Here is a 23,347-nt window from a genome sequence, read left to right on the forward strand (position 1 = left end):
AAATTTTCTAGTAACCACATTTTAAAAAGTAAACAGGTGAAATTAATTTAATAATATGTTTTAACACAATATATTGAGAATATTATTTCAATATTATAAACATTATAAAACTTAATGAGAGATATTTACATTCCTTTTTTGTAATATGTCTCCAAAATCAGTGTGTATTTTACATTTACATCACATCTGAATTTGGACTAGACCCCTTTCAAGTGCTCAGTAGCCGCATATGGCTAATGTCTACTATATTGGACAGTACACCCTTAGATGATCTCATCCATGCTCTGCTTCACCATCAACTATACTCAAATGACCACAGATTTATATCTCTAACCCAGTCTTCTCTGCTGAGTGCAAGATTAGTATTTAGTTGGCCAAAAAGTTCGCTTCTAAGCTGTTACGGAAAAACGCAAATGAACTTTTTGGGCAACCCAATATTTCCTAATGCCCAACTGGCATCTTATTTTAGATGACTCAAAGGCACTTCACACTCAAATAATGCCCAACTTCGATTCAAGATCCACCCCTCAAGAATGTGGTCTCCTTCTAATAGTCTAACTGTACTGTATTCAGTTCAGGTATACAAGCCAGAAACCAAGAAATCAAACCCTTGACACTTCCTTCTCTCTTAGTCGCATAAAGTTCTGTCGATTTTACCTCATAAATGTCTCTCAAATCAATCTACTGCTCTCCATCTCAATCATCACCACCATTCCATCCATCTACTCCTACCTAGCTCCAATCCATTTTCTTCAATGCAAGGATACCTCAAAATGTAACTAAGATGTTGTTCCTACTTCAATCCTCCCACCCCCTAATAAAACTTTTCGACTGATTTCTGTTGCCTAAAAATAAAAATGAAACTTACCGTGACCTACAAGGACCAGGCTACATGATCTAGTCCCTGGGTATCACCGAGTCCCACCTTAGTACACTGCCTCTCTGTCTTGCCCTCCACTAATACTGGTACTTCAATCCTTTGTACTAATCATGCTCCCTACTGCCATATGATCTTTGCATATGCTTTTTTTACCCCTACTTGGTGTAATTCCCACTTATCCTCCAGGTCTCATAGAAGCATTCTCTGACCACCATGAAGACACCAAATTTCCCTTTTATAAGCTCTTATGGAGCCATGTCGCTTCTCCTCTCTAGTATATTTTACAGATGCAATATGTTTGAATATATAATTAATGGCTTTCTCCCCTAAGACTACACCTGATCATACTAAAAGAAAGTGCCTGGAGGGCAGAGAGCAGAATCAAGAAGAACTACAATCCTGCAGCCTGCGGAACAAAAACCACATTCACAGAAAGATAAACAAGATGTAAAGGCAGAGGGCTATGTACCAGATGAAGGAACAACATAAAACCCCAGAAAAACAACTAAATGAAGTGGAGATCAGCAACCTTCCAAATAACGAATTCAGAATAATGATAGTGAAGATGATCCAGGACCTTGGAAAAAGAATGGAGGCAAAGATCAAGAAGATGCAAGAAATGTTTAACAAAGACCTAGAAGAATTAAACAACAAACAAACAAAGATGAACAATACAACAACTGAAATGAAAACTACACTAGAAGGAATCAATAGTAGAATAACTGAAGCAGAAGAAAGAATAAGTGACCTGGAAAACAGAATGATGGAATTCACTGCTGTGGAACAGAATAAAGAAAAAAGAATGAAAAGAAACGAAGACAGCCTAAGAGACCTCTGGGACAACATTAAACGCAACAACATTCGCATTAGAGGGGTCCCAGAAGGAGAAGAGAGAGAGAAAGGACCAGAGAAACTATTTGAAGAGATTATAGTCGAAAACTTCCCTAACATGGGAAAGGAAATAGCCACCCAAGTCCAGGAAGTACAGAGAACCCCAGGCAGGATAAACCCAAGGAGAAACACGCCGAGACACATAGTAATCAAATTGGCAAAAATTACAGACAAAGAAAAATTATTAAAAGCAGCAAGGGAAAAATGACAAATAACATGCAAGGGAACTCCCATAAGGTTAACAGCTGATTTCTCAGCAGAAACTCTACAAGCCAGAAAGGAGTGGCACAATATATTTAAAGTGATTAAAGGGAAGAACCTACAACCAAGATTACTCGACCAGAAAAGGATCTCATTCAGATTCGATGGAGAAATCAAAAGCTTTACAGACAAGCAAAAGCTAAGAGAATTCAACACCACCAAACCAGCTCTACAACAAATGCTAAATGAACTTCTCTAACTGGGAAACACAAGAGAAGAAAAGGACCTACAAAAACAAACATACAACAATTAAGAAAATGGTAATAGGAACATACATATCGATAATTACCTTAAACGTGACTGGATTAAATACTCCAACCAAAAGACACAGGCTTGCTGAATGGATACAAAAACAAGACCCATATATATGCTGTCTACAAGAGACCCACTTCAGACCTACGGACACATACAAACTAAAAGTGAGGGGATGCAAAAAGATATTCCATGCAAATGGAAATCAAAAGAAAGCTGGAGTAGCAATACTCATATCAGATAAAATAGACTTAAAAATAAAGAATGTTACAAGAGACAAGGAAGGACACTACATAATGATCAAGGGATCAATCCAAGAAGAAGATATAACAATTATAAATATATATGCACCCAACATAGGAGCACCTCAATACATAAGGCAACTGCTAACAGCTATAAAAGAGGAAATCGACAGTAACACAATAATAGTGGGGGACTTTAACACCTCACTTACACCAATGGACAGATCATCTAAAATGAAAATAAATAAGGAAACAGAAGCTTTAAATGACACAATAGACCAGATAGATTTAACTGATATTTATAGGACAGTCCATCCAAAAACAGCAGATTACACTTTCTTCTCAAGTGCGCACAGAACATTCTCCAGGATGGATCACATCTTGGGTCACAAATCAAGCCTCAGTAAATTTAAAAGAACTGAAATCATATCAAGCATCTTTTCTGATCACAACGCTATGAGATTAGAAATGACTGACAGGGGAAAAATGTAAAAGACACAAACACACAGAGGCTAAACAATACGTTACTAAATAACCAAGAGATCATTGAAGAAATCAAAGAGGAAATCAAAAAATACCTAAAGACAAATGACAATGAAAACACGACGATCCAAAACCTTTGGGATGCAGCAAAAACAGTTCTAAGAGGGAAGTTTATAGCTATACAAGCCTACCTCAAGAAACAAGAAAAATCTCAAATAAACAATCTAACCTTGTGCCTAAAGGAACTAGAAAAAGAAAAATAAACAAAACCCAAAGTTAGCAGAAGGAAAGAAATCATAAAGATCAGAGCAAAAATAAATGAAATAGAAACAAAGAAGACAATAGCAAAGATCAATAAAACTGAAAGGTGGTTCTTTGAGAAGATAAACAAAATTGATAAATATTAGCCAGACTCATCAAGAAAAAGACAGAGAGGACTCAAATCAACAAAATTAGAAATGAAAAAGGAGAAGTTACAACAGACACCGCAGAAATACAAAGCATCCTAAGAGACTACTACAAGCAACTGTATGCCAATAAAGTGGACAACCTGGAAAAAATGGACAAATTCTTAGAACGTTTTAAGCATCCAAGACTGAACTAGGAAGAAACAGAAAATATGAACAGACCAATCACAAGCAATGAAATTAGAACTGTGATTAAAAATCTTCCAACAAACAAAAGTTCAGGACCAGATGGCTTCACAGGTGAATTCTATCAAACACTTAGAGAAGAGCTAACACCCATCCTTCTCAAACTCTTCCAAAAAATTGCAGAGGAAGGAACACTCCCAAACTCATTCTATGAGGCCACCATCACCCTGATACCAAAACCAGACAAAGATACTTAAAAAAAAGAAAATTACAGACCAATATCACTGATGAATATAGATGCAAAAATCCTCAACAAAATACCAGCAAACAGAATCCAACAAAACATTAAAAGGATCATACACCATGATCAAGTGGGATTTAACCCAGGGATGCAAGGATTCTTCAATATACGCAAATCAATCCATGTGATACACCATATTAACAAATTGAAGAATAAAAACCATATGATCATCTAAATAGATGCAGAAAAAGCTTTTGACAAAATTCAACACCCATTTATGATAAAAATTATCCAGAAACTGGGCATAGAGGGAACCTACCTCAACATAATAAAGGCCATATACGACAAACCCACAACAAACATCATTCTCAATGGTGAAAAACTGAAACCATTTCGTCTAAGATCAGGAACAAGACAAGGATGTCCACTCTCGCCACTATTATTCAACATAGTTTTGGAAGTCCTAGCCACAGCAATCAGAGAAGAAAAAGAAATAAAAGGAATACAAATTGGAAAAGAAGTAAAACTGTCACTGTTTGCAGATGACATAATACTATACATAGAGAATCCTAAAGATGCCACCAGAAAACTACTAGAGCTAATCAATGAATTTGATAAAGTTGCAAGATACAAAATTAATGCACAGAAATCTCTTGCGTTCCTATACACTAATGATGAAAAATCTGAAAGAGAAATTAAGGAAACACTCCCATTTACCACTGCAACAAAAAGAATAAAATACCTAGGAATAAACCTACCTAGGAAAACAAAAGACCTGTATGCAGAAAACTATAAAACACTGATGAAAGAGATTAAAGATGATACCAACAGATGGAGAGATATACCATGTTCTTGTATTGGAAAACTCAATATTGTGAAAATGACTATACTACCCAAAGCAATCTACAGATTCAATGCAATCCCTATCAAATTACCAATGGCATTTTTTATGGAACTAGAACAAAAAATCTTAAAATTTGGATGGAGACATAAAAGACCCCGAATAGCCAAAGCAGTCTTGAGGGGAAAAAACGGAGCTGGAGGAATCAGACTCCCTGACTTCAGACTATACTATAAAGCTACAGTAATCAAGACAATATGGTACTGGTACAAAAACAGAAACATAGATCAATGGAACAAGATAGAAAGCCCAGAGATAAACTCACTCACCTATGGTCAACTAATCTATGACAAAGGAGACAAGGATATACAATGGAGAAAAGACAGTCTCTTCAATAAGTGGTGCTGGGAAAACTGGACAGCTACATGTAAAAGAATGAAATCAGAACACTCCCTAACACCATACACAAAAATAAACTCAAAATGAATTAGAAACCTAAATATAAGACCAGACACTATAAAACTCTTAGAGAAAAACACAGGAAGAATACTCTTTGACATAAATCACAGCAAGATCTTTTTTCATGCACCTCCTAGAGTAATGGAAATAAAAACAAAGAGAAACAAATGGGACCTAATGAAACTTCAAAGCTTTTGCACAGCAAAGGAAACCATAAACAAGACGAAAAGACAACCTTCAGAATGGAAGAAAATATTTGCCAATGAATCAACACAGGATTAATCTCCAAAATATATAAACAGCTCATGCAGCTCAATATTAAAAAAACAAACAACCCAATCCAAAAATGGGCAGAAGACCTAAATAGACATTTCTCCAAAGAAGACATATAGATGGCCAAGAAGCACATGAAAAACTGCTCAACATCACTAATTATTAGAGAAATGCAAATCAAAACTACAATGAGGTATCACCTCACACCAGTTAGAATGGGCATCATCAGAAAATCTACAAACAACAAATGCTGGAGAGCATTATACATGCTCTTATACATCATTATACATGCTCTTATACATCACTAGTTCTAGAAAGCCTTTCATACTTCCCAAGTGGGGGATAACTGCTCTCAACAACACCCTGGAAGCAAAATACCAGTGTATAACATTTAAATTCTGCCTGTCTTGTACATCATCCTAACAACAAACACAGTGCCTTGTGTATAAGAGGTATAAATATTTATTACTTGTATTTCAGTATACACATTACTATAGGATTACATATTTCCCTGCATTACTGCAAAGACTTACTTATTGTAAAGATATTGTAAAGATATCATACCTTCAGTAGCATTATACTGAGATGAAGGCAGCTATTTGTCTTCCACGTTAAAGGCTGTAAAACTGTAAAATGAGTGAGAAGCACTCACATTTGCACACAGACTCACACCCATCGAGCAGGGGTGTGAAACATGCAGAGGTTACAGTACTAAGGTACATGTAGGCTCTGTCCAGCCCCAGAGCACAGTGTGGTTCTTTCCTCTTTCTCTACATCACAATGTGCTTCTGCTATGAGTATCTTTGACTCACTTTATTACTTTATCACCACACATTTCCTGCTATCTCTCTGCTTTTCTTTGTCATTCTATGACTTCACAATGTTTTCTCAACTTTTACAAGAAAAATTTTGCATTTCTGAAAGTGCAGTCTGCTTCTTCTAAAAATTATATGGAGATAAAGTGTTCTTCAGCTAGTTCCAGATTCTATACCTTTCAAAAAGTCAGAATTTCTAGATACATGGGACTTAACATGATAAGACAAAATGCCAATATTGTTGTTTTGTCAAAAGAAGAAAGCATAAGCCAAAATATATATATATAGTTATATTTCTATGGCTCTTGAAATGTTACTATGCAATTTTTACTTGATTTAGCAAATGCTGCTGTATGAGGAGAAAATTATTTTCAACTTGCTGAGGTAGCAAGTTTCTTTTTATACCCCCTTTATGCTTGAGGCAGTCAAAGACAGGCAGTTAAAACTAGATTTATAGGTTATTCACCAAAAAAAATACTGCAAATAGCACCTTCGAACCTGAAAACTTGCACAGTTTAACAGAATACACAGTCATTTTTGTGTATGAATGACATTTTACAATATCAACAGAAGCAACCAGGTAATATGTAACATATTTTGAGACAGAAGATCAACAACACTTATTACATTTGAACATTATAATTTCACAAACAACATAAACCAAAGATACAATAACAAATGCTCATTAAAAAAACATGAAATATTTCAAAGTGGAAAGATGTCTCCAATAAGCTCTCCCAAAAACCAAATATAAAGCAGTTGGTTTCTTCTAGTGTTCTTCAGCACAGTCTATTATTCTGTTTCACCTAAAAAGTGTCTTAATGTTTCTGATCCTTTCCAAAAGAGAGTACCAAGAATACATGTATATCAAAGTGGTAATGATGGAGTATTTTATAATTCTAGAAAATAAAAGAATCCTGCACTTAGCACATAACCTTATAAAGAACTACCAAAATTCTTTACAAATACACTTATGCCTAAGAGTTATGCTGGAATAATATGAGGGAACAAAACTGATACCCTTTGCATAAACTCTTACGCATGACTATTACCAACAGTATATTATATAAAGGTATAGTTATATTTATGATGCTACAAAGAGCGTTTCTCACTTGAAGATTGAGCTCATTTACCAGCAATCTCCTGGGGAATTGGTGTGTTTCTCAGAAAAAAACAAACAAACAAGAAAAGTGCAGGGGTGGCTACAGAACAGGAATCTGACTTTCTTGGTCTTGATGTGTTTTGGAGGAAGCTTCTAGGTGACAGGATGTAAAAAACAGCTCTCCATCTGTGGACAGGTCAAAAGCTAAGAATTAGAAATTCCAGCAAAATGTCCTGAAGTTGTCTCACCTCTCTGGAGCAGCTATCTCAAGGCAATATGTGGAATAACAGGGCATGCTCCTCAAGACAAGAGAACCATCACTTTATCATCTATGCTGCCATTGTGCATCTTTTTTTCTCTATTTATCCCATAAATAAATATTCTCCTCTACTAGTGTTTTGATAAAGACATTTATACTTGTAGCCTTTCTTAGCTGTTCAAAGGTGAAACCAAGGGAATGAAGTTTGGTATACACTTGGGCCAGAGGATATCAGTATGGTGGTAGTACCAGTAATCAAGGAGAGATAACTCCAAAAGGGAAGGTGAAATTCAAGGGGGACAAGATAAGAAGAAGACCTTTGTGTTCACCCTCTCTTCCCCCTCCAACTCCGCCCTACCCACAAAAAAAAAACACAAAAAAACACCCATCTCAAAGCACAACCAAGTTAAACTTCGGATGTTAGAAACCCAGGGTTTCTAAGAAAATATGTTCTTTCAGAATAAAATGGAAACACACTACTTCGAATGTTTCCTTACGGTGTCTTCAACTCAAAACTGCTGGGTAAGGCAAATACATGCAACATAGTGCCTTATTTTTTCAGATATTCTTAGACTTCAAAAAATACAGAATTAAACAGATTTTTAGATAAGCCTAATCAGCAATTAGGTGAACCACCAAAAGGTAAAGGTTTCTTTGATTCCAACAGCATCACTCCTCAGTATAAGCACCTATCTTTCCCAAAGAGGATAGGAAATTTACACATCACAAAAAATGCTTTAATCCAATTTTCAATTTTCAATTTTCAAATGTGTTTTATTTGACCAACAATTTAAATTAAACATGGTCACCAGGACTCGGTGGAAATCAGTACCGAATCTTTATTCCAGACATTTGGGCTGTATTCATGGTTCTGCCGCTTATATCTCTGAGTAAACTGTTGATACCAGTGTTTCAGCTTCCTTATTTGCACACTGAGGGAGTTAAGCTATACAATCACTAATTCTATAAAAAAAAAAAAAAAAAACTTTTTCAAAATTAAACACAGCTGATTATGTTTCCTTAACATGTTTCTATTAAAAAAAGTTCTGAAAGGCTTGAAAAAAAAAAATCCAAAAGGTTAGTAGAAGTACAAAATTCACCCTTAAGGAAATCTCAAGAGAAAAAACAAAAGGCAAAGAGTGAAGTAAATCTGTTATGCAGACAAATCTAGAGTCAAATATCTTCTCTAAGTAGTTATTCCATGCACATAAGTAAGCATTACAAAGGACCAATGTACAATTTCCTGCAATATTTAAACATAATCACTATACTGGAAAAGTTTCTAGAACTTTTCAGTTCAGATCAGCAAATCTAACACCTTCTGTGCTACTGGCTACTAAGGAAACACATTATTGTAAAGTCTTCCAAGGTGGCTACTATTGGGAGTTACATTTTAATATATAGATTTTTGTGAGGGTTATAATGAAGATTAAAAACTTAAAAGAAAATAATGAGCTCAAAAAATAACATAAACTAGAATATAGATCAGTCTATACAGATCATCTGCACCCCATGAAGATCACATTTTCAGAAACATAAGCTTTTCAGCACTAAACATTTCCCTAACCTGCTATTTTAGGTGAAGCTGACAGAACAGATAATAATAGTTTAAGTGCTTTAGCATCTATTTCTTTTGACGTCCTGCAAGTAATTAAGTGAGTACTAAGTACTAAGAACAATGATTTTGTCAGTGACAATAAAAGAGAATCCCAATAGTCAAAGGAAACTCAGGATGTCAGAACTGGAATGAGTGGGTCAAAGCTGCTCTATGGTCAAAAATTCTCCTTCCAATACTCTTCTCTGCATACACCTTTGAGATTCTGTATGTTAACATAATAAATATCTACTTAAATATAAGATCTAATACAAGTCACCGATAAGACCAGGACATCCTCTTGTTTTCTTCACAAGTCTAGTGGGTTCAAGACCCATCAGGAATTACTCCCAAACTTGTAGATGTATAGTCTTGTTAGCCCCACAGGTTCTTCCTGCCTTTATGAGTCCCTGCCACACAAAAAGAGCAGTCTGGAGTAAGAAACATGTAAACAAATAAATTGCAACACAAAGTGGCAAATGTCAAAATATAACATTGCTGAGGATTTATAACAAAATAACAAAGACAGGAAGAACACTAAGCTTGGGTAGAGACCCTGGTTAGAGAATTCTGACTGGCAGGAGCACGGGGCATCCAAGGTCAATTTGTATCAGACTTTATTAAGAATATACAAGGTAGGAGATTGGTTCAAGATGGCGGAGTAGAAGGATGTGCACTCACAACCTCTTGCGAGAGCACCGGAATCACAACTAACTGCTGAACAATCATTGACAGGAAGACACTGGAACTCACCAAAAAAGATACCCACATCCAAAGACAAAGGAGAAGGCACAATGAGACGGTAGGACGGTCACAATCACAATGAAGTCAAATCCCATAACTGCTGGGTGGGTGACTCACAAACTGGAGAACACTTATACCACAGAAGTCGACCCACTGGAGTGAAGGTTCTGAGCCCCACATCAGTCTTCCCAACCTGGGGGTCCGGCAACGGGAGGAGGAAGTCCTAGAGAATCAGACTTTGAAGGCTAGCGGGATTTGATTGCAGGACTTCGACAAGACAGGGGGAAAAGGAGACTCCACTCTTGGAGGGCACACACAAAGTAGTGTGCACATCGGGACCCAGGTGAAGGAGCAGTGACCCCATAGGAGACTGAACCAGACCTACCTGCTAGTGTTGGAGGGTCTCCTGCAGAGGCGGGGGGTGGCTGTGGCTCACCGTGAGGACAAGGACACTGGCAGCAGACGTTCTAGGAAGTACCCCTTGGCGTGAGACCTCCCAGAGTCCGCCATTAGCCCCACCAAAGAGCAGGGCAGGCTCCAGTGTTGGGTCGCCTCAGGCAAAACCACCAACAGGGAGGGAACCCAGCTCCACCCATCAGCAGACAAGCAGATTAAAGTTTTACTGAACTCTGCCCACCAGAGCAACACCCAGCAACACCCACCACCAGTCCCTCCCATCAGGAAACCTGCACAAGCCTCTTAAGTAGCCTCATCCACCAGAGAACAGACAGCAGAAGCAAGAAGAACTACAATCCTGCAGCCTGTGGAACAAAAACCACATTCACAGAAAGACAGACAAGATGAAAAAGCAGAGGGCTATGTACCAGATGAAAGAACAAGATACAACCCCAGAAAAACAACTAAATAAGGTGGAGATAAGCAACCTTCTAGAAAAATAATTCAGAGTAATGATAAGCGAAGATGATCCAGGACCTCGGAAAACGAATGGAGACAAAGATCGAGAAGATGCAAGAAATGTTTAACAAAGAACTAGAAGAATTAAAGAGCAAACAAAGATGAACAATACAACTGAACTGAAAAATACACTACAAGGAATCAATAGTAGAATAACTGAGGCAAAACAACGGGTAAGTGACCTGGAAGACAGAATGGTGGAATTCACTGCCACGGAACAGAATAAAGAAAAAAGAATGAAAAGAAATGAAGACACCCTAAGAGACCTCTGGGACAACATTAAACACAACAACATTCGCATAATACGAGTCCCAGAAGGAGAAGAGAGAGAGAAATGACCCAAGAAAATATTTAAAGAGATTAGAGTCCAAAACTTCCCTAACATGGGAAAGGAAATAGCCATCCAAGTCCAGGAAGCGCAGCGAGTCCCATACAGGATAAATCCAAGGAGAAGCACGCCGACATACATAGTAATCAAATTGGCAAAAATTAAAGACAAAAATTATTGAAAGCAGCAAGGGAAAAATGACAAATAACATACAAGGGAACTCTCCATAAGGTTAACAGCTGATTTCTCAGAAGAAACTCTACAAGCCAGAAGGGAGTGGCAGGATATATTTAAACTGATGAAAGGGAAGAACCTACAACCAAGATTACTCGACCCGGCAAGGATCTCAGTCAGATCCAACAGAGAAACCAAAAGCATTACAGACAAGCAAAAGCTAAGAGAATTCAGCACCACCAAACCAGCTCTACAACAAATGCTAAAGGAACTTCTCTAAGTGGGAAACACAAGAGAAGAAGAGGACCTACAAAACACAAACCCATAACAATTAAAAAATGGTAATAGGAATATACATATCGATAATTATCTTAAACATAAATGGATTAAATGCTCCAACCAAAAGACACAGGTTCATTGAATGGGTACAAAAACAAGACCCATATAAATGCTGTCCACAAGAGACCCACTTCAGACCCAGGGACACATACAGACTGAAAGTGAGGGGATGGAAAAAGATATTCCATGCAAATGGAAATCAAAAGAAAGCTGGAGTAGCAATACTCATATCAGATAAAACAGACTTAAAACTAAAGAATGTTACAAGAGACAAGGAAGGACACAACATAATGATCAACAGATCAATCCAGAAAGAAGATATAACAATTATAAATACATATGCACCCGACATAGGAGCAGCTCAATACATAAGGCAACTGCTAACAGCTGTAAAAAAAAGAAATGGACAGTAACACAATAATAGTGGGGAACTGTAACACCTCACTTACACCAATGGACAGATCATCCAAACAGAAAACTAATAAGGAAACAGAAACTTTAAATGACACAATAGACCAGATAGATTTAATTGATATTTATAGGACATTCCATCCAAAAACAGCAGATTACACTTTCTTCTCAAGTGCACACGGAACATTCTCCAGGAGAGATCACATCTTGGGTCACAAATCAAGCCTCAGTAAATTTAAGAGAACTGAAATCATATCAAGCATCTTCTTTTCTGACCACAATGCTATGAGATTAGAAATCAATTACAGGGGAAAAAAACATAAAAAACAAAAATACATGGAGGCTAAACAATACGTTACTAAATAACCAAAAGATCACTGAAGAAATCAAAGAGGAAATCAAAAAATACCTAGAGACAAATGACAATGAAAACACGACGATCCAAAACCTATTGGATGCAGCAAAAGCAGATCTAAGAGGGAAGTTTATAGCTATACAAGCCTACCTCAAGAAACAAGAAAAATTTCAAATAAGCAATCTAACCTTACACTTAAAGGAACTAGAGAAAGGACAAACAAAACCCAAAATTAGTAGAAGGAAAGCAATCATGAAGATCAGAGCAGAAATAAATGAAATAGAAACAAAGAAAACAACAGCAGAGATCAATAAAACTAAAAGCTGGTTCTTTGAGAAGATAACCAAAATTGATAAACCATTAGCCAGACTCATTAAGAAAAAGAGGGAGAGGACTCAAATCAATAAAATTAAAAATGAAAAAGAAGTTACAGTGGACACTGCAGAAATACAAAGCATCCTAAGAGACTACTACAAGCAACTCTTTGCCAATAAAATGGACAACCTGGAAGAAATGGACAAATTCTTAGAAAGGTATAACCTTCCAAGACTGAACCAGGAAGAAATAGAAATTATGAACAGAACAATCACAAGTAATGAAATTGAAACTGTGATTAAAAATCTTCCAACAAACAAAAGTCCAGGACCAGATGGCTTCACAGGTGAATTCTATCAAACATTTAGAGAAGAGTTAAACCGGTCCTTCTCAAACTCTTCCAAAAAATTGCAGAGGAAGGAACACTCCCAAACTCATTCTATGAGGCCACCATCACCCTGATACCAAAACCAGACAAAGATACTAAAAAAAAAGAAAATTACAGACCAATATCACTGATGAATATAGATGCAAAAATCCTCAACAAAATACTCGCAAACAGAATCCAACAACACATTAAAAGGATCATACACCATGATCAAGTGGGATTTATCCCAGGGATGCAAGGATTCTTCAATATACGCAAATCAATCCATGTGATACACCATATTAACAAATTGAAGAATAAAAACCATATGATCATCTCAATAGATGCAGAAAAAGCTTTTGACAAAATTCAACACCCATTTATGATAAAAACTCTCCAGAAAGTAGGCATAGAGGGAACCTACCTCAACATAATAAAGGCCACATACGACAAACCCACAGCAAACATCATTCTCAATGGTGAAAAACTGAAACCATTTTCTCTAAGATCAGGAACAAGACAAGGATGTCCACTCTCGCCACTATTATTCAACATAGTTTTGGAAGTCCTAGCCACAGCAATCAGAGAAGAAAAAGAAATAAAAGGAATACAAATTGGAAAAGAAGTAAAACTGTCACTGTTTGCAGATGACATAATACTATACATAGAGAATCCTAAAGATGCCACCAGAAAACTACTAGAACTGATCAATGAATTTGGTAAAGTTGCAGGATACAAAATTAATGCACAGAAATCTCTTGCATTCCTATACACTAATGATGAAAAATCTGAAAGAGAAATTTAGGAAACACTCCCATTTACCATTGCAACAAAAAGAATAAAATACCTAGGAATAAACCTACCTAGGGAGACAAAAGACCTGTATGCAGAAAACTATAAGACAGTGATGAGGGCTTCCCTGGTGGCGCAGTGGTTGAGAATCTGCCTGCCAATGCAGGGGACATGGGTTCGAGCCCTGGTCTGGGAAGATGCCACGTGCCGCGGAGCAACTAGGCCCGTGAGCCACAATTACTGAGCCTGCGCGTCTGGAGCCTGTGCTCCACAACAAGAAAGGACGCGACAGTGAGAGGCCCACACACCGCGATGAAGAGCGGCCCCCACTTGCTGCAACTAGAGAAAGCCCTCGCACAGAAATGAAGACCCAACACAGCCATAAATAAATAAATAAAAATTAAAAAAAAAAAAAAGATTCAGACAATCCAGAACAGAACATGAAGTCCCCTTCACCAATACCTCCCCTGCCCAGCTCCCAGAGCCTCCCTGCAAGTAACCATCATCAACAAACAGGCGGCTTCCTTCCAGACCCCTTTCAAAAAAAAAAAAAGACTGTGATGAAAGAAATTAAAGATGATACCAACAGATGGAGAGATATACCATGTTCCTGGATTGGAAGAATCAATAGTGTGAAAATGACTATACTACCCAAAACAATCTACAGATTCAATGCAATCCCTATCAAACTACCAATGGCATTTTTTACAGAACTAGAACAAAAAAACCTTAAAATTTGTATGGAGACACAAATGACCCTGAATAGCCAAAGCAGTCTTATGGAAAAAAAAACAGAGCTGGAGGAATCAGACTCCCTGACTTCAGACTGTACTACAAACCTACAGTAATCAAGACAATATGGTACTGGTACAAAAACAGAAACATAGATCAATGGAACAGGATAGAAAGCCCAGAGATAAACTCACTCACCTATGGTCAACTAATCTATGACAAAGGAGGCAAGGATATACAATGGAGAAAAGACAGTCTCTTCAATAAGTGGTGCTGGGAAAACTGGACAGCTACATGTAAAAGAATGAAATCAGAACACTCCCTAACACCATACACAAAAATAAACTCAAAATGGGTTACAGACCTAAATGTAAGACTGAACACTATAAAACTCTTAGAGGAAGACTTAGGTAGAACAGTCTTTGACATAAATCACAGCAAGATCTTTTTTGATCCACCTCCTAGAGTAATGGAAATAAAAACAAAAATAAACAAATGGGACCTAATGAAACTTAAAAGCTTTTGCAAAGCAAACTACAAACCAGACGAAAAGACAACCCTCAGAATGGCAAAAAATATTTGCAAAGGAATCAATGGACAAAGGATTAATCTCCAAAACATATAAACAGCACCTGCTGCTCAATATTAAAAAAACAAAGAACCCAATCCAAAAATGGGCAGAAAACCTAAATACACCTTTCTCCAAAGAAGACATACAGATGGCCAAGAGGCACATGAAAAGATGCTCAACATCACTAATTATTAGAGAAATGCAAATCAAAACTACAATGAGGTATCACCTCACACCAGTTAGAATGGGCATCATCAGAAAATCTACAAACAACAAATGCTGGAGAGGGTGTGAAGAAAAGGGAACCCTCTTGCACTGTTGGTGGGAATGTAAATTTTGATACAGCCACTATGGAGAACAGTATGGAGGTTCCTTAAAAAACTAAAAATAGAATTACCATATGACCCAGCAATCCCACTACTGGGCATATACCCAGAGAAAACCATAATTCAAAAAGACACATGCACCCCAATGTTCACTGCAGCACTATTTACAATAGCCAGGCCATGGAAAGAATCTAAATGCCCATCGACAGATGAATGGATAAAGATGTGGCACATATATAAAATGGAATATTACTCAGCCATAAAAAGGAACGAAACTGGGTCATTTGCAGATACGTGGATGGATCTAGAGACTGTCATACAGAGTGAAATAAGTCAGAAAGAGAAAAACAAATATCGTATATTAATGCATATATGTGGAACCTAGAAAAATGGTACAGATGGACTGGTTTGCAGGACAGAAATAGAGACACAGATGTAGAGAACAAACGTATGGACACCAAGGGGGGAAAGTGGCAGGGGCGGGGGTGCGGTGGTGGGATGAATTGGGAGATTGGGATTGACATATATACACTAATATGTATAAAATGGATAACTAATAAGAACCTGCTGTATAAAAAAATAAATTAAATAAAATTCAAAAAAAAAAAAAAGAAACTACAAGGTAGTGAGCTCCCTGGCATTACAGATATACAGAAACATACGATGCAGTTTACCCACCCTTAAGGATCTTAGAGTCCAAAGAACAATTTAGTATGTGTTTGGAATCAAAATATTGAGACTGGCCTTTCTAACACAGGTGGGATCATGTTGGAAAGCAGTAAAAGACTGTAAACGAATTCATACAACTAGTTTGAAGAACTAAGGCTTAATCAAACGAAGAATGGGGAAAAACTCAGAAAGAGTGATCCAAGATTTTTCAAGACAGCGTTGTGAGGTAAAGAAACTGAATGTAGAAATTCCAGTTAGAAGAACAAAAATAAAACTGAAAAAGGTGAGTTTTTAACGCTACAGTTTGTTATGCCAAGAGTGTTCTAAGCAAAAACTGTCAGAACAGTAACAGTTAAAAGCACCAGAGCTGGAACCAGCCCCTCTGTGCTCACCATTCAACTCCACCACTTTCCAGTTATGTCATTTTTTTGGGAAAGTTACTTAACAATTTTGTGCCTCAATCTCTTCACCTGTAAAATGAGGTGCCAGTAGAGCCAGGAACAGCGTCTTCAAAACACAGGTGTTACAGCCCTCTAATCAAAAATTTCATTCACAAAATCAAATCCATCCTTTAGGTACTTGTAGGCTCCATATCCTGGCCACAAACTTTTAAGGTCTTAATCTACATTGGACACCCTTCTACTTTCAGGAACCACAGGGATCTAATATCAATTCTGCAAACCAATAGGCACTTTCCTACCTCTGTGCCTCATCTCCAGCGGCTCTGTATCTACAAAGCCTTTTCCTCACCATCTCCCAAAGCCCACTTCTCTAGGAAATTAACTTTCCTTCCTCTCCAATTCCATACCACATTTGCCTGCACCTCTGTCTAGGAAATTAACTCTCCTTCCTCTCCAATTCCATACCACATTTGCCTGCACCTCTGTACAGTTTACCACAATTTCCCGTTTTTGTGTTTGTTGTTTTAATGCCTCCTTCCCCTCTTTTCGCTAAGATAGTGAACTTCCAGAGAGCAGGGGCAAATCTTTTTCAACCTCCTTCCCACCCTTCATCCCAGACTGTGCCCATGCAGGCCTGTTAAACCGTTAGTAAATTAAACTGGATGTTTACAACCCTAATGGCCGAAGTTGCACAAACTGCTTAATTCGCATAATTTTTTTATTGTTTTCAGATCCTAAAATCTTAACATGTCTTTAAAAATCCGAACACCGTCATCCTTTCAAGAAAAGTTCTACGGAGCATCCACACGAGTTAATGTGGTCATTCTCAGCTTCCGAAGTTGTGTGTGTGCCGCAGAGGGCGGCTTTCCCCTGCTCCGTCCTGTACTTTGGAATAAGGAGGACGAAGACGCGGCCCGACAACAACCCGGGCTGTGCTCTGCCCTCAACTTCCCGCGGGGCCGCGGGCTCCGGTCGCGCTCGTCCCTCTCCGCCGCACTCCGTTCTCCAGCCCTCGCCTCCCCTCGTCCAGCCGCGGCAACAACCCCCGGAGCGGCGCGGTGGCGCTGAGGGTCCGCCCGCGCGGCTCGGCTCGGGCCTGCGTCGCCGCCCGCCCCGCCGCCCTGCCCGCGGCCCCCGGCCTCTCCCCGGCGCGCCGCCCGCCTCCCGGGGCCCAGGCCGCGCCGCCACGCCGAGGGGAGCTGGGGGACTCGCTCGGCTCCGCGTGGCGCCGGGGGCGGAGCCGGCCCGGAGGGCCCGGGGAGAGGCCGGGGGCGGGCGGCGGCCTCCGCCTACCCCGACACGCACCCCACCGCCCCAACCCCAACCCTACTCCGGCCCGGCCCGCGCCCGCGGCCGATGAGACTCGCCACTTACCAACCCGCCTGGGACAACACCGCGCCGGGGACCTCGGCCATGGTAGCTGCTTAGGCCGGGGGTGGTGGGGGGCTTGGGTGGGGGTGGGGAGAAGGCCTGCTGCTTGAGACCAAAAAAAAAAAAAAAAAAGAAAGAAAAAGAAAAAAGAAAAGAAAAGAAAAAAACTCCTCTGGTCGGCTCTGCAACTGGGCATGCTCAGTGCGCCCGGCGCTTCCGCGTGCGGGTTCCGCTCGCCGCGTTTTCCGAGCGGCCGCAGGGGCCGGCCTGGCGTGAGGCTGTGAGGCTGTGGCGCGCCGATAGCGGCGATCCGCCTAGAACAGGCAGAGGCCTGCAGGTCGGGGCAAGTTTGTCGGTAAAGAGCACGGCACGACCTCTCCGCCGAAGGCCGGTTGCTTTTCGTTCGGGGTCACTTTTCTGAGTTGCACACCGTGGAAACTAGTGGGGCGGTTCTTTGTACAGCAGAAAGTAAGGCCGCGTTTCCAGCGCCCACAGGCGGCCACCTCCGAGAGGGCAGGACAGCGCCAGAGCTGAGACGCTCGGGCGGTGGCGGAAAAGCGCTTCCAGTTAAGCACTAATAAGGCCACATTTCGTACAGGGAAAGTCAAAGGAAGGGTGTTCCCAGTCCACTCCACACAGGAGAAAAGTTTACTTTCTTATGAAAATTCGCTCCATTTGCTCCCTTTTTCGATCTGCCCGGATACAAAGAAAAGAAATATAATCGGATTTTTTCGACTCCCCACAGCTAAATCGGACTGTCCAGGTCCCACACTACAGTAAAAGTGAATGGGTCAACCCAGGGAAAACCTGCACTTAAGGGATATGGGAAAATCGGGGAGTTCTGTCGGTGCTTGCTTTTCCTGTCGCTCTCCCACTGGGCCCGTCCAGGTCCCGGCACGGCCCTCTGATATTGGCACGGGCACTGCCAGGCCCAGTTCCCACCCGCCGCTTGCCGCTGCCCTTCTCTGGCTCTCCGGGGGACTGAAGCGTAGAGGCGGCTTCCGAGTGGGCCTGCGCGGCGGCGCCGCCGAGCAACGCAGGAGACACTCCAACGCGATTGGGCGGCCGAGACTCACGCCAGCCAATCGGAGGAACAGGCGGAAGGGGCGCTGGGCCCGGGAGACGCTCCCTGAGAGTTTGCTCCACCCTCCACGGTTTTCCAGTCTTGTGGCTGCTGGGGAGAAATATTCAATCGAGTGGCTCTGGTCCCACGTGCCAAGTCGCTTTGGAAGACTTAAAACCTTCAACCCTATAGCGGGGCTGCCTCATCTGTTTCATTATCACCAACGTGGATTTAGAGCAGAGACTGCGGAATTGGGCAGAGTCGCTCCTGGGACTGGGGAGGAAACTGACAGTTACAGAAGGAAGAGGATAATTACACTGGGTGGAGTTAAATTCCTTAATGCAAATTTTTTTCACGATGCTTTGCTTAGCTGTGATGCTACTGAAATGTGTGTCCAAGCACGTTGCTTAGATACTGATTTTAATGAAACATGTTTCCAAGCACTTTTAGAATCAGAAATAACTATATCCTTGTCCCTACATTTTGCAGTAGTATACAATGTTTAGTCCATAGATATACTACATGTGTATTTCAATTTATAGGCACCATTCAAAATATCCAGGAGTCAGGAAAAGATTTACCATTCTGAAGCTAAATAGATGACTCAAATTTAAATTGCTAATAATTTTTATTCGTTGTGGAATTTTCTCTTACCAATTGCATTTTTCAACTAGTGTAACTTGTTAACTATGAAAGTAATATGTTGTCCCAATCATCAGAATTCTTTGCTGGTTAAATGTGAAGCCTTTACACATTTGGTCTCATATGCAGTGTGTACAATAAGAATTTACCATTGTGTGGTACTTAAAATAACTTTAATAAAATGCTCCACAAAACACTAAATTCCCTTACTTCAAGAAATGCTTTAAAGAATGGGTCGAAGATTCCCACTGGAGGAATTTGGGATAATATGAGCATCAAAAAGAATAATTACAATAATTGAATTTTTAAAAAAGGATAAAGAAAATGCAAGAATTCAGAGTGCCAGTAAAAATAAATAAAAGGAGGGAGGATGAAACTTTTCTTTCAAAGAAATACCAGAGAATAAATGTAGAACAAATAATAGAATTAGAAAATCACCATATTCCAAGTCAATCTCAATTGATTCAGACAGAGTCCATCAGAGAATGCTAAAAGGCACTGGGTGAAAGATTGTAGGAGTATAGAATCTTCACATGGTCTCAAAGTATCAAGCCATAACTTACTTCTTACAAAAGGGAAAAACATACCTTTACTTTAAAGAAAAAAAATCATTGCCTTAAATAAGTGATCAAGGCTAGAATCACTAATGGCACAATCTGATATTATGTGCTTAGTGATATAATGCAATTAGAAATACACGTCATCTGAGAAATAGTCTTTCCAAAATTGTTTAACCTGAATTTAAGCAAGCTTCTAGACAGTAGTTCACAACCAGGAGGTGGATCCCTACCCCACCCTCCACCCCCATCCCCTGGGCACATTTGGCATGTGTGGAGACATTTTTGTTGTCACAACCTGGTGAGAGGGGGATTCTGTTAAACATCCTGCAATGAACAGGATAGCCACCTGATCCAAGATGTCAGTAGTGCCAAGGCTGAGATATGTAGGAGCTATTGGAACAAGTAAAACATAAGGAAACAGGCAAATAAATCTAGAATGTGGCATCTTCTACAAGAAACCTGGCCTGGGCTGTTCAAATGAGCCAATGCAACTGGAAAAAAAAATAATAATAATTCTTCCAGATTAAAGAGAGTAAAGAGACATGACAACAACATGCAACCCTGGATTTTAAAAGAATAAGGGGAAGGAAAAGTAGGAGAGATTTTTGTGGCCAAATGCATAAATTTAAATGGACTAGATATTGGATAGTACAATGGAATTACAATTTTCTTAGATGTGATAATATTGTCCTTAATGTTAGAAATTTTATGTCAAACATTTATGGCTGAAGAGTTGTGTCTACAACTTATTATTATATATATGTGTGTGTATGTATATATATATATATATATATATATATATATATATATATATATATATATATATATGAACGAGAGGGAGAAGGTAAATGTGGCAGAATGTTTAAAATGGGTGAATCTGATTGGAGGGTCAGGTGCTCATTATATATTTTTAAAAATTTTATCTAAGTTTGAAACTTTTCTAAATAAAAATTTAAGGAAAAAAGCATGGATTATACTAATTTCTTTCACATCAAAGATTTTAAATTGGAATTATGTTCTGTATTGATAAGTTAGTGCCATGGGATATGGTAGGAGCTGACTAGACAAAAAAATATATTTCCATTTTTAATAAGATGAATCATTGATTTACAGAAAATATAAAGTCTACAATGAACTGAAAGCTGGGGGAGAGCCTAAGGATGACAAAAGAGCTTTGTTAGGTACAAGAGGACAAAAAGGAGGAGTTAAATGTATTGGAGTCAATGGTATAAATTAACAGAAGAGAGACTGAAAATCCATTCAACTATGTTTTGCCCCTTTCGTTTCAGTTAAGGAAAAGTTTCTCAGATTGAAAATGATAGAAGACTATGGATGAGGAGGTAAAAACCACAATTAAAAAAGTGGTATTATAAGAGTACCTAGCCCCTCGGAGGCGCATTAAATCTTTTGACCTTAAGCCATTTACAACCCAGAGAATACTAAAATAACCTGTGAATAACTTAGATGAGCCAATGCTAGGGAGCTTTGAAGAACTGCTGAGCTTTTCAGGAAATGTGCTAGAAGCCTGTAAACAGGAAAAAACTATTTTCAGTTTTAAGAAAGGGAAGAGAGTCTTTTCAACAAATGGTGCTGGGACAACTGGGTATTCACATGCAAAATAATAAAGTCGGACCCCTTTTAACATCATATATAAAAATTATTTCAAAACTGATTATAGATTTAAATGCAGGGCTAAAAATATAATACTCCTAAAAGAAAATGTAAAAGCAAACCTTCATGACCATGGGTTAAGCAATAGATATGACATCCAAAACACAATTGAAAAAAAGAAAAATTAGATAAGTCAGACTTCATCAAAATTTAAAACTTTTGTGACTCGAAGATCATCAAGACAGTGAAAAGACAATTTACAGAAAGGGAGAAAATAGGGGTTTGTATCAAGAATATATAAAGACTCTTATAATTCAATAATAAAAAGACAACTCAGTTAAAAATAGGCAACACATTTTAACAGATATTTCTTCAAAGGAGACATACAAATGGCTAATAAGTAAATGAAAAGGTACTCAACATCATTAGTCACTAGGGAAATACAAATCAAAAGCACATGAGATACTTCACACCCACTAGAATGGCTGTGGTTAAAAAGATGAAGGACAATGACAAGTGTTGGTGAGGACATGGAGAAATTTGAACCTTCGCACATTGCCAGTGGGAATGTAAAATCATGTAACCATTTTGGAAAGCAGTTTGGCAGGTCTCAAAAACTTAATAGAGTTTTCATATGACTCAGCAATTCATATATACTTCTAGGTATGTATACCCAAGAGAAATGGAAACATGTCCACACAAAAACTTGTACATGGATGTTCATAGCATTATTCATATTAGCCAATAAGTGGAAAAAATAATCAAAATGTCCATCAACTCATGAAAAGATCAATAAAAGGAGTGGGGTTCCACAAACTAAAGACCAGGGAATTTGCTGTTAACCCATTTGTCATGGTTCTAGAACTCATGATTTAGGAAATGATTTAGTAGGCAGAGGATTGAAATAGCTGACCTCTAAAGATTGTTTGACTCGTAGAATTCTATGAAAAATGAACCTCATTTCCTTTAAAAAAAAAAAAGAAGAAGAAGTTTCTTAACTACTGAGTACAAGAAATAGGTAGCCATCAGGAGAGTCTGGGTTATGCCATGACAATAAACAACCACAAAATATTAGTGATTTGTGATCAAAACATGTTTATTTTTCTTTCATGTTATATGTCTAATGTGGATGTCTGGAGAGTGGGGAGAAAGGCCTTGATCATTCTCACTCCAGGACCCTGACAAAGCACCAACCATCTGGAACATTGCTGATTGAAGCAGTAGGAGAAAAGAAGACTCTGGAGGATCTCACACTGGAAATTAAATGCTCTGCCAGGACTGGACATATGACAACACAAGAAGTCAAACACCAGGAGCCGGTAGGTGGAGAGCCAGAACTATTCAGTGAGCAAGATTAATGGCTGTGGTAGTCAATGTGGTGCAGTAACACCACAAAAAAAACAAAAACAAAATCCGGAAGATAAACAAAATGTCTATCAATAGGGAAATATTTAAATAAGTTATAATGGGTACCA

The 23,347-nt window shown here is 38.9% G+C and overlaps 1 protein-coding gene across 1 annotated transcript in view; it reads right to left on the minus strand.

Moving 5' to 3' along the window:
* The window catches only part of TDRD3 (tudor domain containing 3), a 229,216-nt gene extending 210,794 nt beyond the window's left edge, over positions 1-18,422 (minus strand). The window contains exon 1 of the mRNA XM_061170837.1: positions 18,000-18,422. Within this exon, the coding sequence (XP_061026820.1) occupies positions 18,000-18,040 (41 nt within the window). The 5' untranslated portion in view covers positions 18,041-18,422. The remainder of the gene's footprint in view (positions 1-17,999) is intronic.
* Between the last annotated feature and the right edge of the window lie 4,925 nt (positions 18,423-23,347).

This window comes from Eubalaena glacialis, chromosome 16 (genome assembly GCF_028564815.1).
Source record: "Eubalaena glacialis isolate mEubGla1 chromosome 16, mEubGla1.1.hap2.+ XY, whole genome shotgun sequence".
NCBI lineage: Eukaryota > Metazoa > Chordata > Mammalia > Artiodactyla > Balaenidae > Eubalaena > Eubalaena glacialis.